The sequence below is a fragment of the Ranitomeya imitator genome, chromosome 2 (genome assembly GCF_032444005.1).
Source record: "Ranitomeya imitator isolate aRanImi1 chromosome 2, aRanImi1.pri, whole genome shotgun sequence".
Taxonomy (NCBI): domain Eukaryota; kingdom Metazoa; phylum Chordata; class Amphibia; order Anura; family Dendrobatidae; genus Ranitomeya; species Ranitomeya imitator.
In genome coordinates this window covers 368459083-368476395 of record NC_091283.1, presented here as the reverse complement: position 1 = coordinate 368476395, position 17313 = coordinate 368459083, and the positions used below count along the sequence as shown (strand labels likewise).

The 17313-nt window shown below is 44.0% G+C and overlaps 1 protein-coding gene across 1 annotated transcript in view; it reads left to right on the top strand.

Annotated features, from left to right (window-relative positions):
* Positions 1 to 17313, top strand: part of LOC138663914 (zinc finger protein 271-like) — a 75641-nt gene that overhangs the window by 3548 nt on the left and 54780 nt on the right. Inside the window, exons 2-6 of the mRNA XM_069750284.1 lie at positions 9255 to 9397; positions 9519 to 9695; positions 9779 to 9902; positions 9987 to 10084; positions 10231 to 10321. Coding sequence (XP_069606385.1) covers positions 9326 to 9397; positions 9519 to 9695; positions 9779 to 9902; positions 9987 to 10084; positions 10231 to 10321 — 562 coding nt within the window. The 5' untranslated portion in view covers positions 9255 to 9325. The remainder of the gene's footprint in view (positions 1 to 9254; positions 9398 to 9518; positions 9696 to 9778; positions 9903 to 9986; positions 10085 to 10230; positions 10322 to 17313) is intronic.

Sequence of the window (17313 nt, the reverse complement as noted above, 5' to 3'; positions counted from 1 at the left end):
AGCTTGCGGGCCATTTCCCCATTCAGACACATAAAAGCTGGTCGTGAAAATAATGAAATAGGCACACTATCCTTTACAGCAAGCTCTATGATCTGTTTTTTAAATGTATCTACTGTCATTGTCACAGTAACTTTGTCACTGACAAAATATCTTGCAACTGATGGCTGCAAAGTTCTCTGCTCCTTTGTTTGGCTGGAAGAGCTGGGCACTGGTTCATTCGTTTGGATGCAGTCTTTCTCATCCACTGCTTTCAGTACTTCTGGATGAAAGCGCTGTAAATGTCTCTTTAGATTAGAAGCTCTGGTAGGAGCATTTTTATCTTTGCCTGAATATGCACTGATCTTGGCTTCACAGCATTTGTTTTCGTCAGAATCATTTGTCATACACTGACAGACATAATGTTTTCAATCTTGAGTGATGGTGAAATGTTCAAATACAGCTGATTTAATGTGACACTTCTTTGACATTCTCAGGTTTTTAATTCTGCATTCACAATCCAAATGACAATTGTTTTTCCTAAAAACAATTGTACAAAATTATTGCCAGGTCGTACAACTGATATAGTGGTCAGTAATACTGTTATTCCTCATGTACTCACAGTTAACTGATGCAAAGTTTGTTGAAAGGATAATACTTCTTACAGTCTTCCTCTTCTGAGTAGCAGCTGTGAGATGCTTGGAAGACGCACACCTGGATGTCTTCCTGGAGCAGAACAATATTGTATCATACAATTATTAGGTTCTGTAGAAGGACGTAAATCTGGGGATTTATTATGATGAAATATAGGCTGAACTGGATGGACAAATGTCTTTTTTCGGCCTTACTATGTCACTATGTTACTAAACATCTAGTCTAGAGGAGGAGCTTTACTACTAAATATTTGCAACACATTTTCACTTTCAGTTTCATACATTGTAAGTAGGGGGGTTGGGGCAGCATGAGGTTAACAAAGTATAAGATTAGATAAGGGCAGTGGAGAACAGTGACACACAAGAAGTAAGAAATGTCTCTATCTCCAGCAGAACTGCTTATCACTGTTGTTCATAGTTTGATAGAACATATATATTTGAGTAACATTTATAAAATTCATATGAAAGTTCAGTTATGAAATATTAATACATTTTTTTAAAAGTCGGAGTCGGTACATTTCTACCGACTCTGACTCCAACCAAAACTAACTCCGACCACGACTCCGACTCCACAGCCCTGGTAGTAAGCTGCATTTACGCAGTTACTATGCATGTGAGTAATCATTAGATGTGGTTTTACCACATCTAATGATAGTCTCTGGTAAATTTGCGGTGCGGCGATGGAGCATCGTCACATTGTAAACAGTCATGCTGCATTCTGGATAGACGCACCGCATGTCCATTTACGTGGGTCTGCCGCCTGCGTCTTTTAACGCATAGTGGAGATGGGATTTCATGAAATTCCCTCCATTATGCTGTAACATTTGGACGCTGCGTGTTTGATGCTGCGGCTGTATGCAGCGTCAAACACACAGCGTTTCCTGACCTTGGAAACATACCCTTAGACTCAGCTGCAGGCTGAGTCTAACAGGCCACCGTAGCTGGCAGATCTGGAGGTCATCACATGACCTCCGGCTGCCGGGACAATGCGGGATCCCCTGTGATCTGATCAGATCTCATCATGGGGGGCGTCAGAGAGGCGAGTATAGCAGCGGTCTCACTCTGCTATCTTCTAAATGCCGTGATCGTGGCAGAAGATAGCAAAATGTTAACATTATTGGGATCTGATCGAATCGGGTCCTGATGATGTCACCTGTCAGAGCAACCACTCTGCACAGGAATTGCAGTGCTTCAAGGACGCTGGGGGTCCCGAGCGCTGCGAGACCACCCACCGTTCATTAATGTCGGTGCTGCACAGAGCCCAGCAAGTGCCGACGTATATCTACCAAGGGCTGTCAGGAAGAGGTTAATAGACATCGTGAAATAACATAAGTTCATGTGCAGTAATAGTCATAACATAAAGGTCCCATGCGCATGAAAATTGACCTACAAATCACCATCAAAGTTAGAAATCGGCAAAGAAGAGATTTAACTGACTCTGAAAAGGCATTGTTACAAGTCTTAAAGAGGGATGCAGAGCTTTTGAAATAGATATTGGAGCAATCACAGCGCATTCAAAGTTTTGTTGCAAATAATCACCAGGGTCACAAAAAATGTGTTGAGAAAAAAAATACACATTAACGCCCAAAGATGTGAGAAGAAAGAATCCTGAAGTGACCAGGAAGCCATAATTCTCCAGTGCTGTCATATTCCAGAGCTGCAGCATTCGGGGAGGCCAGAAGTACAAGGTGCTCAGAGACAAAACTGAGGTAAGGAGGCTGAACCCGACCACCACTGAGCAACTCAGAAATGGATACGGCAAGACTGTTCCAAGAAATGTCTGAAGAAAGATTTTTCAAAGACCTTATGGACAGATGACATGCGAGTGAATCTTGACGGACGTGATGGATGTGCCTGTGGCTGGATCAGTAACAGGCACAGACCTTCACTTTGATTCAGGCGTCTGAAAGGTAGAGGTGTGATTCCACTAAGGGCTGGTATTATTAAAGAGCATCTCGTTGGACTTTTATGGATTAAAAATGAAGTAAAAAATAGTTCTTTTTAATTAGAAAATCAATTGCTAAACCTACTGCCAGCTTTTAGAAGACACTTTCATCAAGCAGTGGTCCAGCAAAAAGTCTTCATCTTTCTAGACAACCATGATTGTTCTGCAGTACAATGCTCCATTGCAGCATTGAAGTCTCTGCTGCTCGGCTGCCAGTAAAGGCCTAAAAATTTGAAAGAATAGTGATACACCCCTCCTCACCAAACCTAAATCCTACCGAGAAAAGTCACTTTTTTGATCAGTGTTTGGGGGCTGTGGTTGGTGCTTTCCAAAAAGTTGATCGTCATAAGATTAAGAAACTGACAGACTCCATGGATGGAGGTTGACTCCCCTTCTTCCCAGAGTCATAACTTTTTTTTTTTCCGTCAATATGGCCATGTGAGGGCTTGTTTTTTTGTGGGATGAGCTATAGTTTTGAACTACACCATTGGGTTTACCATGTCGTGTACTAGAAAATGGGGAAAAAATTCCAAGTACTGTGAAATTGCAAAAAAAGTGCAATCGCACACTTGTTTTTTGCTTGGCTTTTTTGCCAGGTTCACTAAATGCTAAAACTGACCTGCCATTATGATTCTCCAGGTCATTATGAGTTCATAGACACCAAACATGTCTAGGTTCTTTTTTATCTAAGTGGTGAAAAAAAAATTCCAAACTTTGTTAAAAAAAAAAAAAAATTGCCATTTTCCGATACCCGTAGCGTCTCTACTTTTCGTGATCTCAGGTTGGGAGAGGGCTTATTTTTTGTGCACCGAGCTAATAATTTTAATGATACCATTTGGTGCAGATATGATCTTTTGATCGCCCATTATTGCATTTTAATGAAATGCGGCTGCCAAGAAAAACCTTAATTCTGGCGTTTTGACTTTTGTTTTCGCTACGCCTTTTAGCGATCAGGTTAATTCTTTTTTATTGATAGATCGGGCGATTCTGAACACGGCGATACCAAATATGTGTACGTTTGATTTTTTTTTTTATTGTTTTATTTTGAATGGGGCGAAAGGGGAGTGATTTGAACTTTTATATATATTTTTTTTATATTTTTAAAACTATTTTTCTTTAACTTTTGCCATGCTTCAATAGTTTCCATGGGAGGCTAGAAGCTGCCTTAGCTTGATCGGCTCTGCTGCATAGAGGCAATGCTCAGATTGCCTCTATGTAGCAGAATTACAGACTTGCTATAAGCGTCGACCACTGGGTGGCGCTCATAGCAATCCGGCACCAACAACCATAGAGGTCTCATGGAGACCTCTGGTTGTCATACCGACACACCGGTGACCTACGATCACGTGATGTGGGTCACCGGTGAGCGCATTTCCGGCTGGATGGCCGGAAGCGCTTGTTGAATACTGCTGTCAGAGTTTGACAGTGGCATTTAACTAGTTAACAGCCACGGGCGGATTGCGATTCTGCCTGCAACTATTGCGGGCACATGCCAGCTGCACAAAACAGCTGAAATGTCCCGGATTTGAGGTGGGCGCACCGCCAGAGCCAACATCAAAGCTGGGGATACTGACATCGATGTATTAGTGTGTCCAATGTCAGTAAGGGGTTAACCCCTTCCCGACCTTTGACGCACCGTATGCGTCATGAAAACCTGTGCCATTCCGACCTGTGACGCAGCATATGCGTCATGGCCGGATTGGGCTCCTGCAGGCCGGGTGAATGGGTTAACTGTAATTTCACCCGGCCTGCAGGGACAGGAGGAGTTGTACTTTAGCCCAAGGGGGGTGGCTTCACCCCCCCATGGCTACGATCGCTCTGATTGGCTGTTGAAAGTGAAACTGCCAATCAGAGCAATTTGTAATATTTCACCTAAAAAACTGGTGAAATATTACAATCCAGCCATGGCCGATGCTGCAATATCATCGGCCATGGCTGGAAACACTGATGTGCACCCACCCCACCGATCGCCCCCCCCAGCCCTCCGATCTGTGGTCCTCTCCCCTCCGTCCTGTGCTCGCTCTCCCATCCTCCTGTCCGCTCCCCCCGTGCTCCAATCCAACCCCCCTGCACTCCGATCCACCCCCCGTGCTCCAATCCACCCCCCCGTGCTCCAATCCACCCCCCCGCGCTCCAATCCACCCCCCCGTGTTCCAATCCACCCCCCCGTGTTCCGATCCACCCTCCCATGCTCCGATCCACCCCCCTCATGCTCCGATCCACCCCCCCGTGCTCCCCCCCCCCCACGCCATCATACTTACCGAGCCTCCCGGGGTCCGTCCGTCTTCTTTCCTGGGCGCCGCCATCTTCCAAAATGATGTGATAAAACCTCACAGTGATCAAAATAAAAAACAGTAAATGACCCCCCCCCCCTATGTCACCCCCATAGGTAGGGACAATAATAAAATAAAGAATTTTTTTTTTTTCCACTAAGGTTGGAGTTAGAACTAGGGTTAGGGTTAGGGTACGGTATGTGCACACGTATTCTGGTCCTCTGCGGATTTTTCCACAGCGGATTTGATAAATCCGCAGTGCCAAACCGCTGTGGATTTATGGCGGATTTACCGCGGTTTTTCTGCGCATTTCACTGCGGTTTTACAACTGCGATTTTCTATTGGAGCAGTTGTAAAACCGCTGTGGAATCCGCAGAAAGAAGTGACATGCTGCGGAATGTAAACCGCTGCGTTTCCGTGCAGTTTTTCTGCAGCATGTGTACAGCGATTTTTGTTTCCCATAGGTTTACATTGAACTGTAAACTCATGGGAAACTGCTGCGGATCCGCAGCGTTTTCCGCAGTGTGTGCACATACCTTTAGAATTATGCTATGTGCACACGGTGCGGATTTGGCTGTGGATCCGCAGCGGAATGGCCGCTGCGGATTCGCAGCAGTGCTCCATCAGGTTTACAGTACCATGTAAACATATGGAAACCCAAATCCGCTGTGCCCATGGTGCAGAAAATACTACGCGGAAACGCTGCGTTGTATTTTCCGCAGCATGTCAATTCTTTGTACGAATTCTGCAGCGTTTTACACCTCTTCCTCAATAGGAATCCGCAGGTGAAATCCGCACAAAAAACACTGGCACTTTGCGGTAAATCGGCAGCTAAAACACAGTGCCTTTTACCCGCGGATTTTTCAAAAATGGTGCTGAAAAATCTCACACGAATCCGCAACGTGGGCACATAGCCTTAAGGTTAGGGTTGGGTTGGAATTAGGGTTGTGGTTAGGGTTAGGGGTGTGTTGGGGTTAGGGTTGTGATTAGGGGTGTGTTGAGGTTAGGGTTGTGATTAGGGTTATGGCTACAGTTGGGATAAGGGTTAGGAGTGTGTTGGAGTTAGAATTGAGGGGTTTCCACTGTTTAGGCACATCAGGGGGTCTCCAAACGCAACATGGCGCCACCATTGATTCCAGCCAATCTTATATTCAAAAAGTCAAATGGTGCTCCCTCACTTCCGAGCCCCGACGTGTGCCCAAACAGTGGTTTACCCCCACATATGGGGTACCAGCATACTCAGGACAAACTGCGCAACAATTATTGGGGTCCAATTTCTCCTGTTACCCTTGAGAAAATAAAAAATTGCTTGCTAAAACATCATTTTTGAGGAAAGAAAAATGATTTTTTATTTTCACGGCTCTGCGTTGTAAACGTCTGTGAAGCACTTGGGGGTTCAAAGTGCTCACCACATATCTAGATAAGTTCCTTGGGGGGTCTAGTTTACAAAATGGGGTCACTTGTGGGGGGTTTCTACTGTTTAGGCACACCAGGGGCTCTGCAAACGCAACGTGATTTCCGCAGACCATTCCATCAAAGTCTGCATTTCAAAAGTCACTACTTCCCTTCTGAGCCCCGACGTGTGCCCAAACAGTGGTTTACCCCCACATATGGGGTATCACCGTACTCAGGAAAAACTGGACAACAACTTTTGGGGTCCAATTTCTCCTGTAACCCTTGGGAAAATAAAAAATTCTGGGCTAAAAAATTATTTTTGAGGAAAGAAAACGTATTTATTATTTTCACGACTCTGCGTTATAAACTTCTGTGAAGCACTTGGGGGTTGAAAGTGCTCACCACATATCTAGATAAGTTCCTTTCGGGGTCTAGTTTCCAAAATGGGGTCATTTGTGGGGGGTTTCTACTGTTTAGCCACATCAGGGGCTATGCAAACGCAACGTGACGCCCGCAGAGCATTCCATCAAAGTCTGCATTTCAAAACGTCACTACTTCACTTCCGAGCCCCGGCATGTGCCCAAACAGTGGTTTACCCACACATATGGGGTATCAGCGTACTCAGGAGAAACTGGACAACAACTTTTGGGTTCAAATTTCTCCTGTTACCCTTGGGAAAATAAAAAATTGCGGGCTAAAAAATCATTTTTGAGAAAAGAATTTTTTATTTTTATTTTCATGGCTCTGCGTTATAAACTTCTGTGAAGCACTTGAGGGTTCAAAGTGCTCACCACACATCTAGATTAGTTCCTTTGGGGGTCTAGTTTCCAAAATGGGGTCATTTGTGGGGGATCTCCAATGTTTATGCACCCAGGAGCTCTCCAAACGCTACATGGTGTCCGCTAATGATTGGATCTAATTTTCCATTTAAAAAGCCAAATGGCGCCGAGCGCTACCGTGCGCCCAAACAGTGGTTTACCCCCACATATGGGGTATCTGCGTACTCAGGACAAACTGGACAACAACATTTGTGGTCCAATTTCTCCTATTACCCTTGGCAAAATAGGAAATTCCAGGCTAAAAAATCATTTTTGAGGAAAGAAAAATTATTTTTTTATTTTCATGGCTCTGCGTTATAAACTTCTGTGAAGCACCTGGGGGTTTAAAGTGCTCAGTATGCATCTAGATACGTTCCTTGGGGGGTCTAGTTTCCAAAATGGGGTCACTTGTGGGGGAGCTCCAATGCTTAGGCACACAGGGGCTCTCCAAACGCGACATGGTGCCCGCTAACAATTGGAGCTAATTTTCCATTCAAAAAGTCAAAAGGCGCGCCTTCCCTGCCGTGTGCCCAAACAGTGGTTTACCCCCACATATGAGGTATCGGCGTACTCGGGAGAAATTGCCCAATAAATTTTAGGATCCATTTGATCCTATTGCCCATGTGAAAATGAAAAAATTCAGGCGAAAAGAAATTTTTTGTGAAAAAAAAAAAGCTTTTTCATTTTTACGGATCAATTTGTGAAGCACCTGAGGGTTTAAAGTGCTGACTAGGCATCTAGATAAGTTCCTTGGGGGGTCCAGTTTCCAAAATGGGGTCACTTGTGGGGGAGCTCCAATGTTTAGGCACACAGGGTGTCTCCAAACGTGACATGGTGTCCGCTAAAGAGTGCAGCCAATTTTTCATTCAAAAAGTCAAATGGCGCTCCTTCCCTTCCAAGCCCTGCCGTGCGCCCGAACAGGGGTTTACCCCCACATATGAGGTATCAGCGTACTCAGGACAAATTGGACAACAACTTTCGTGGTTCAGTTTCTCCTTTTACCATTTGGAAAATAAAAAAAATTGTTGCTAAAAGATCATTTTTGTGACTAAAAAGTTAAATGTTCATTTTTTCCTTCCATGTTGCTTCTGCTGCTGTGAAGCACCTGAAGGGTTAATAAACTTCTTGAATGTGGTTTTGTGCACCTTGAGGGGTGCAGTTTTTAGAATGGTGTCACTTTTGGGTATTTTCAGCCATACAGACCCCTCAAACTAACTTCAAATGTGAGGTGGTCCCTAAAAAAAATGGTTTTGTAAATTTCGTTGTAAAAATGAGAAATCGCTGGTCAAATTTTAACCGTTATAACTTCCTAGCAAAAAAAAATGTTGTTTCCAAAATTGTGCTGATGTAAAGTAGACGTGTGGGAAATGTTATTTATTAACTATTTTGTGTCACATAACTCTCTGGTTTAACAGAATAAAAATTCAAAATGTGAAAATTGCGAAATTTTCAAAATTTTTGCCAAATTTCCATTTTTATCACAAATAAACACAGAATTTATTGACCTAAATTTACCACTAACATGAAGCCCAATATGTCACGAAAAAACAGTCTCAGAACCGCTAGGATCCATTGAAGCGTTCCTGAGTTATTACCTCATAAAGGGACACTGGTCAGAATTGCAAAAAATGGCCAGGTCATTAAGGTCAAAATAGGCTGGGTCATGAAGGGGTTAAACTTGATTTTTCCCATTTCAAATTGTATATCATTTAGTTACTCCATAATTTTGAACACATCAATATTCTCATAAGAAAGACAAAACCACACTTTAACTTTCTTAAATATTCAGGTTTATTAACCTTTTGGATTGACCAACAGCAGATGTTCAGTAATAAAATGAATTATCAAAAATACAAATTGCCTAATATCTGTCCACACAGCGCAGACATATTTGTGTGCGTATTATAAAGTGCCTCACAGAAAATCTGGATCCCCGATTAACTTTCTTCTAGTACACTTATCACTTGCTGGTCATTGCAGGTAAAGTGGCCCTGATGGTTGTTGTCCTTTTATTCATTTCTCATATATGTTGGTAACACCTCGGTGGCCAGTGATTAGCTGCAGCGTTCATCTGAGGGTCTGACATGCTCTGTCCTTAATTGTGAAGTATCTGCTTTATATCTTCTCTCATATATTTCCCTTTATTATCTTCAGAAATTGTTTTGTATTTGATTTACTTTTCTCCCCATTCAAGTCTCTACGATATTGGATCCTCTCAGTGGAGATCTTCTATGTAACAGAATTTTCCTGATTGACTGGTCAAGGATGGAAAGGGACAAGATGGCGGATAGGATGTTACACCTCACCCTAGAGATCCTCTTCCGGCTTACTGGAAAGGTGAGAGATTCTGATGACGTCACATTACATCATTCTTATCTAGCAGATGGACAGAACTAGAGAGGTGAGGACTCTGGAAATGTCTGTAGTTACATTTATTAATGTGTCTCTTCATAACTAGGATTATATATTAGTGAAGACCTCTAGTGAGCGGTGTCAGGCCCCTGTGTCTGAGGGATGGGAAAGACCCCTGAGCGCAATCACAGGGCCTCAACCTCACAGCATGATGCATGATGACATCAATGACCAGAAGATCCTAGAACTCATTTACAAGATGATTGAGCTGCTGACTGGAGAGGTGACACTGCTGGGAATGCTGGGACATTATACAGTAACGCTATGAAGGGGTCGGGAAGCTGACTGTATCCTTGTGTGTGTCAGGTTCCTATAAGGTGTCAGGATGTCGCCATCTATTTTTCAATGGAGGAATGGGAGTATTTAGAGGGACACAAAGATCTGTACAAGGATGTCATGATGGAGGTTCCCCAGCCCCTCACATCACCAGGTAATAGACAGGACTAAATACGCACGGCCTATAATTATCTGTATGTAAAAAAATGAATTCAGTCCCTGTATGTGTTTCCTCCAGTTCCATCCAGTAAGAAGACAACACCAGAGAGATGTCCGCTTCCTCTTCTTCGACATGAATGCAAACAAGAAAATCTAGATGTTCCTTTGGATCATCAGGTAGATTGAGAGAAGGTGTCATGAGATCTCCCCTATGATGTGTAGACGGCTGTGAAGGTCTTGTGCTCAGTCTTGTTTTATCCACCAGAGCTGATCATAGATGTTTCTTCTCCATCTGTCTGTGACTTTTACAATATTTGTTCCAGGATGAAGATCTGACCCATAATAATACTACAGAGACCTATGTGATTGGTGATCAGTGGTGTAAAGAGGAGTTTCCTACATATGACTTCCCAGGTGAGTAGTAAACACTAAATGCAGAGATGTCACAGATTCTCCTCAGTCAATGGCTTTTACCATTTTGTGTGAGCTCTGTGGTCTTAGATTCACCACTTCTTCCGAAGTGCTGTAAAAATATTAGTGATTAGCGAGCGTGCTTGGATAAGGTGTTATCTAATGATATTCGAACACACCAAAGATACCCTATATTCGATTCGCTATGGCTGTATGTCATGCGACTGTTCGACATCCACAACCCATGCATGGATTGCCTGTTTGTTAGGACTTCACAAGCGCTGTTTATACAGAAATAGGAATAACTAACGTACTCCTCCAGACCCAGCAGTTATGTGATCACTGGATGTAGGAAAGGGGCAAGAGCTGCTGGACCCAAGAAGACCTAGTCATTTCTGCTATGCAATCAGAAGGCTACAATTGCACTGTAGTTGGGACAAATATGCTAGGATTAAAAAAAAAAGAGTAATTCATCAATGAAATACCCACCAAAGGTCTTTTACAGCAGCATTTAAATGTTTGGGCACTTCTGTTCGAAATTACTGTTATTGTCAACAGTTAAGCAAGTTGGTATCGCTGTAATCGTACTGACCAGAAGAATGAAGTTGTCTTCACTTTTTCCACACTGTGTTTGACATAAATAAACAGACAATTCTTGAATTTTTGGATTTTATTCATTCTGCCTCCCCAAAATTGGAATACAGAACTGATCAAAAAATGTAATTAGCCCGAAAATTGTAGCAATAAAAACGTTAATTCATGCCGCAAAAATAAAAACAAGACCTCACATGACTCTGCAGAAATATGGAAAAATTATATCTCTCAGAATATGGGGATGCAAAAATTGTTTTTTCAACCAAAAGAAATCTTTTAGTGGGTGACAACTGCCAAATATAAAAACCCGATATAAATCTGGTATCGATGTAATCGCACTAAACCGAAGAATAAAGTTGTCTAATCACTTATACCGCACAAGGAGCGGCGTAAAAAATAAATGAAATCTATTCTTCACCTACTATTGATTTGTTCATTCTGCCTCCCAAAGATCCCAGTAATTTCAGTAATTTTAGGCTAAGGCAGATGGAGGCACTGTGGACACTGTCTGACCTGTAATCTGGTGAAAAGAAGGACACCACTGAACTGAGGCCAGATGGAGCCCAGAGTAAATATGCTGCCAAATTAAATTGAATGGATCCCTCGGGGGTTTCATCTCCATTACGTCACTCATAGATTTAGATGAAAACCCCAATGTAAGTTCTCAGCATAGAGCGCCGGATAAATGTGATCCCAAATGTTATGTAAAATGTTCCAATAAAAGCTTCAACTCAGTGCACAAAAATGGCAAGTCCCCACTCAGGGCCGTCATCTGTTAATGGAAATATAGGGGGCTTTCAAGTAACTGGTAGTACAAAGGCTCCAGAAAAACTAAATGGCTCCTCGCTTCCCCCCCAAAAAAAATTCAGCAAATTCTGCACTGCCAAATCCAAATGCCCCCTTTCTGAGGCCCACAGTGTGCCTAAACAACCTTTAGCGCCCACATGTTTGGCTTTTCTCTAGCGATGAGAGCCTGCTTAATTTACTGTTTGCGTGTCTCCTGAAGTGTAACCTGGGCTTAATGTATGGGCACTAGAACGTACTGGGCACTACAATAGCAGAAAACACTGATGGAGTCAAATTCATCACTACGCCTATAAATAAAGTAAAAAAACGGCATAATTTCCTAAATGGGGTCAATTGAGTGGGCTATTCTGATCTTCTAGCACTTAGGGGCTCTATATATGATGTCTGCAAACTATTCTAGGAAAATCTGTGCTCCAGGAGGCAAATAGTGCTTCGTCCCTCCCGAGACTTGTCGTATGGCTAAGCAGTACTGTACATCCACATATGGGGTACTGCCATGTTCAGCAGAAATTGTGTGATAAATTTTGTTGCTATTTTTAGGGTGCTTTCCTATTGTGTTCTTGGGTCCCATTGGTTCATATTTCCCAACCCCCTCGGCAAAACCAGGTTCGGACGTATGTGCCGACGGGGCCATAGACTGTAATCGTGACGGCAGAGCGAACGTGTGCTCTGACATGTATCGTTTTCATGAGTGTCTGCCTACTGAAGGCGGACACTCAGAAGTAGTAAACTGCATCTGAGTGACCACCTCCAATAGGTGGACACTCCCAAAAATAATGCACGTCAGAACGCACATTTACTCTGCTATCATTATCACAGTCTATGGCCCCATCGGCTTATACAGTGGGTACAGAAAGTATTCAGACCCCATTTTTCACTCTGTTTCATTGCAGTCATTTGGTAAATTCCAAAAAGTTCATTTTTTCTCATTAATGTGCACTCTGCACCCCATCTTGACTGAAAAAAATGAAATGTAGAAATGTTTGCAAATTTAACCCCTTCATGACCTTGGGATTTTTCATTTTTCCATGTTTGTTTTTCACTCCCCTCCTTCCCAGAGCCATAACTTTCTCCTTCGCCTCATTGGGGGACACAGACCGTGGGTGTATGCTGCTGCCAATAGGAGGCTGACACTAAGTGATACAAAAAAAGTGCTCTCCTCCCCTGCAGTATACACCTTCCTGCTGGCTCTCAGCTAACCAGTTCTTGCTTAGTGTCTGTAGGAGGCACATGAGTCTGTTTCAGACCCCAATGTTTTTATTTTATTGCTTACTTTTCTGTAAATTTTTATTTTTTAATTAACGGAGTGAAGGGGGCGACGGCTCCTTTCAAGGTTCCGATCTCCCCCGAACCATCAACAGGCGAGCACGGCGAGTATACCTCCCCGTACCCTCTCCTGCGACGTGGGAAGCTATGCCTGAGCTCACTTCAGGGGCGATGGTTCCTCCATGGTCCCGATCTCCCCACACCAGCAGCGGGCGAGCACATGGAGTGTCGCCTCCATGCATCCTCTCCTGGAGCCAGGCCTAATGCCGGACAACTGGCCCTGTCCATCCGGACTGAACTCCGTGGCTGTACAGAGGCCCCTCTCTATGGCGTCCGAGCAGCCCCCACTGTCCCACCACTGTGAAAGCGGATGGCACAAGGAGGCGGACGGTTCCTCTCCACCTCCCTAACAAACGGATGATGGATTGAGGCTTATCACTGCACCGTCCTTGCTGCACAGAACAGCGCTGAAACCCACATCCGCGGCGGCTCCATGCCGGGACGCGCATCAATGGTGAGTGGATCCATCTTCAGTGGGATATTCACATGCTGACAGGCAGCCTCAGCCACTTCCCTATGGCCCACCTCTCTGAGGTAACGCTCTGAATGGCTGCAAAAATTTAGTCCCCGGCTTCGGCCGATTTGTAGGCCGCATCCTGGAAGTCTTGCCTGGAACGACCCACTGGTGACGTCCGCCGGCTACAGAAATTTAGGCCCCGGCTTAGGCCTATTCAACATCGTGTCTGTGTCTCCGCCCCCCAAATTGGCGCTTCTCGCTCTCTGCGAGATTTTATCAACTCTGCAGCTCCCGGTGGCCATCTTGGTTCACCCAGCCAGATCACACTGGGGTGACAGTATTTTTGCATTAAAGGGGCACATCGACTCTACATCAGTACCCGGGTAAGGAAGTACCTGGTCTTAAAGGCACATGACCAGTATTTCCTGGTCTTAAAAGCACATGACCAGTATTCCCTGGTCTTAAAGGCATATGGCCAGTATTCCCAGTCTTAAAGGCGCATGACCAGTATTCCCTGGTCTTAAATGTGCATGACCAGTATTCTCTGGTCTTAAAGGTGCATGACCAGTATTCTCTGGTCTTAAAGGTGCATGACCAGTATTCTCTGGTCTTAAAGGTGCATGACCAGTATTCTCTGGTCTTAAAGGTGAATGACCAGTATTCCCTGGTCTTAAAGGTGCATGACCAGTATTCTCTGGTCTTAAAGGTGCATGACCAGTATTCCCTGGTCTTAAAGGTGCATGACCAGTATTCCCTGGTCTTAAAGGTGCATGACCAGTATTCTCTGGTCTTAAAGGTGCATGACCAGTATTCCCTGGTCTTAAAGGTGCATGACCAGTATTCTCTGGTCTTAAAGGTGCATGACCAGTATTCCCTGGTCTTAAAGGCGCATGACCAGTATTTCCTGGTCTTTAAGGTGCATGACCAGTTTTTCTTGGTCTTAAAAGCACATGACCAGTATTCCCTGGTCTTAAAGGCATATGGCCAGTATTCCCAGTCTTAAAGGGACACTGTCACCTGAATTTGGAGGGAACAATTTTCAGCCATAGGGGCGGGGTTTTTGGGTGTTTGATTCACCCTTTCCTTACCCGCTGGCTGCATGCTGGCTGCAATATTGGATTGAAGTTCATTCTCTGTCCTCCGTAGTACATGCCTGCACAAGCCAATCTTGCCATGCACAGGCGTGTACTGTGGAGGACAGAGAACGAACTTCAATCCAATATTGCAGCCAGCATGCAGCCAGCGGGTAAGGAAAGGGTGAATCAAACACCCAAAAACCCCGCCTCCATGGCTGAAGATTGTTCCCTCCAAATTCAGGTGACAGTGTCCCTTTAACCCCTTACCGGCATCGGACGTACTATACCGTCCGATGCCGGCTCCCCTGCTTTGATGCAGGGCTCCGCGGTGAGCCCGCACCAAAGCCGGGATATGTCAGCTGTTTTGAACAGCTGACATGTGCCCGTAATAGGCGCGGGCAGAATCGCGATCTGCCCGCACCTATTAACTAGTTAAATGCCGCTGTCAAACGCAGACAGCGGCATTTAACTACCGCTTCCGGCCGGGCGGCCGGAAATGACGTCATCGCCGACCCCCGTCACATGATCGGGGGTCGGCGATGCTTGTGAATGGTAACCATAGAGGTCCTTGAGACCTCTATGGTTACTGATTGCCTGTCGCTGTGAGCGCCACCCTGTGGTCGGCGCTCACAGCACACGTGCAATTCTGCTACATAGCAGCGATCAGCAGATCGCTGCTATGTAGCAGAGCCGATCGTGCTATGCCTGCTTCTAGCCTCTCATGGAGGCTATTGAAGCATGGAAAAAGTTTAAAAAAAAAGTTTAAAAAAATGTGAAAAAAATAAAAAAAACATAAAAGTTTAAATCACCCCCCTTTCGCCCCAATCAAAATAAATCAATAAAAAAAATATCAAATCTACGCATATTTGGTATCGCCGCGCTCAGAATCGCCCGATCTATCAATTAAAAAAAAGTATTAACCTGATCGCTAAACAGCGTAGCGGGAAAAAAATTCGAAACGCCAGAATTACGTTTTTTTGGTCGCCGCGACATTGCATTAAAATGCAATAACGGGCGATCAAAAGAACGTATCTGCACCGAAATGCTATCATTAAAAACGTCATCTCGGCACGCAAAAAATAAGCCCACAACCGACCCCAGATCACGAAAAATGGAGACGCTACGAGTATCGGAAAATGGCGCAATTTTTTTTTTTTTTTTTAGCAAAGTTTGGAATTTTTTTTCACCACTTAGATAAAAAATAACCTAGGTGTTAGGTGTCTATGAACTCGTACTGACCTGGAGAATCATAATGGCAGGTCAGTTTTAGCATTTAGTGAACCTAGCAAAAAAGCCAAACAAAAAACAAGTGTGGGATTGCACTTTTTTTTGCAATTTCACCGCACTTGGAATTTTTTTCCCATTTTCTAGTACACGACATGCTAAAACCAATGATGTCGTTCAAAAGTACAACTCGTCCCGCAAAAAATAAGCCCTCACATGGCCAAATTGACGGAAAAATAAAAAAGTTATGGCTCTGGGAAGGAGGGGAGCGAAAAACGAACACGGAAAAACGAAAAATCCCCTGGTCATGAAGGGGTTAAAGGCGCATGACCAGTATTCCCTGGTCTTAAAGGTGCATGACCAGTATTCCCTGGTCTTAAAGGTGCATGACCAGTATTCTCTGGTCTTAAAGGCGCATGACCAGTATTTCCTGGTCTTAAAGGTGCACGACCAGTGTTCTCTGGTCTTTAAGGTGCATGACCAGTATTCTCTGGTCTTAAAGGTGAATGACCAGTATTCCCTGGTCTTAAAGGTGCATGACCAGTATTCTCTGGTCTTAAAGGTGCATGACCAGTATTCCCTGGTCTTAAAGGTGCATGACCAGTATTCCCTGGTCTTAAAGGTGCATGACCAGTATTCCCTGGTCTTAAAGGTGCATGACCAGTATTCTCTGGTCTTAAAGGTGCATGACCAGTATTCTCTGGTCTTAAAGGCGCATGACCAGTATTCTCTGGTCTTAAAGGCGCATGACCGAACCACAATCGATCATCTCTGGAGAGACGTGACCACTAACGTTCTCCATCCAACCTGACAGAACTGGAGAGGATCTGCAAGGATCCCCAAATCCAGGTGTGAAAAACTTGTTGCATCATTCCCAAGAAGACTCATGGCTGTACTAGCTCAAAAGGGTGCTTCTACTCAATACTGAGCAAAGGGTCTGAATACTTATGACCATGTGATATTTCAGTTTTTCTTTTCTAATAAATTGCAAAAATTACTATGTTTCTTGGTTTTTTTTCAGTCAAGATGGGGCGCAGAGTTTACATTAATGAGAAAAAAATGAACTTTTTTGAATTTACCAAATGGCTGCAATGAAACAAAGAGTGAAAAAATTTAAGGAGTATGAATACTTTCCATACCCACTGTACTTCTTCCCTTCTGAGCTTTGCACTGTGCCTCAACAGTATTTTTTTTTTACCACATTCGGGTGACTTGGGGGTCAAAGCACAATTTTTAGTGGACAAAAAGTAATAATTTTCCATTTACTCAGCCTACGTTTATACAATTATGTGAGTTGCTTGATTGTTAAAAATGCTCACTACACCCTAGGTTAAATTCTCAGAAGGTGTGTTTTCCAAAATGGAGTCAGTTGTAGGGTTTTCTTCTCTTTCGGCATCTCAGGGGTTCTTTTAACCTGACATGGCATCTGCTATTTAAGCCTAAACTGAGCTCCAGAATTCAGTTTGCGCTCCTTCCTTCCGAGCCCTACCGTGCGCCCAAACAGTAGTTAG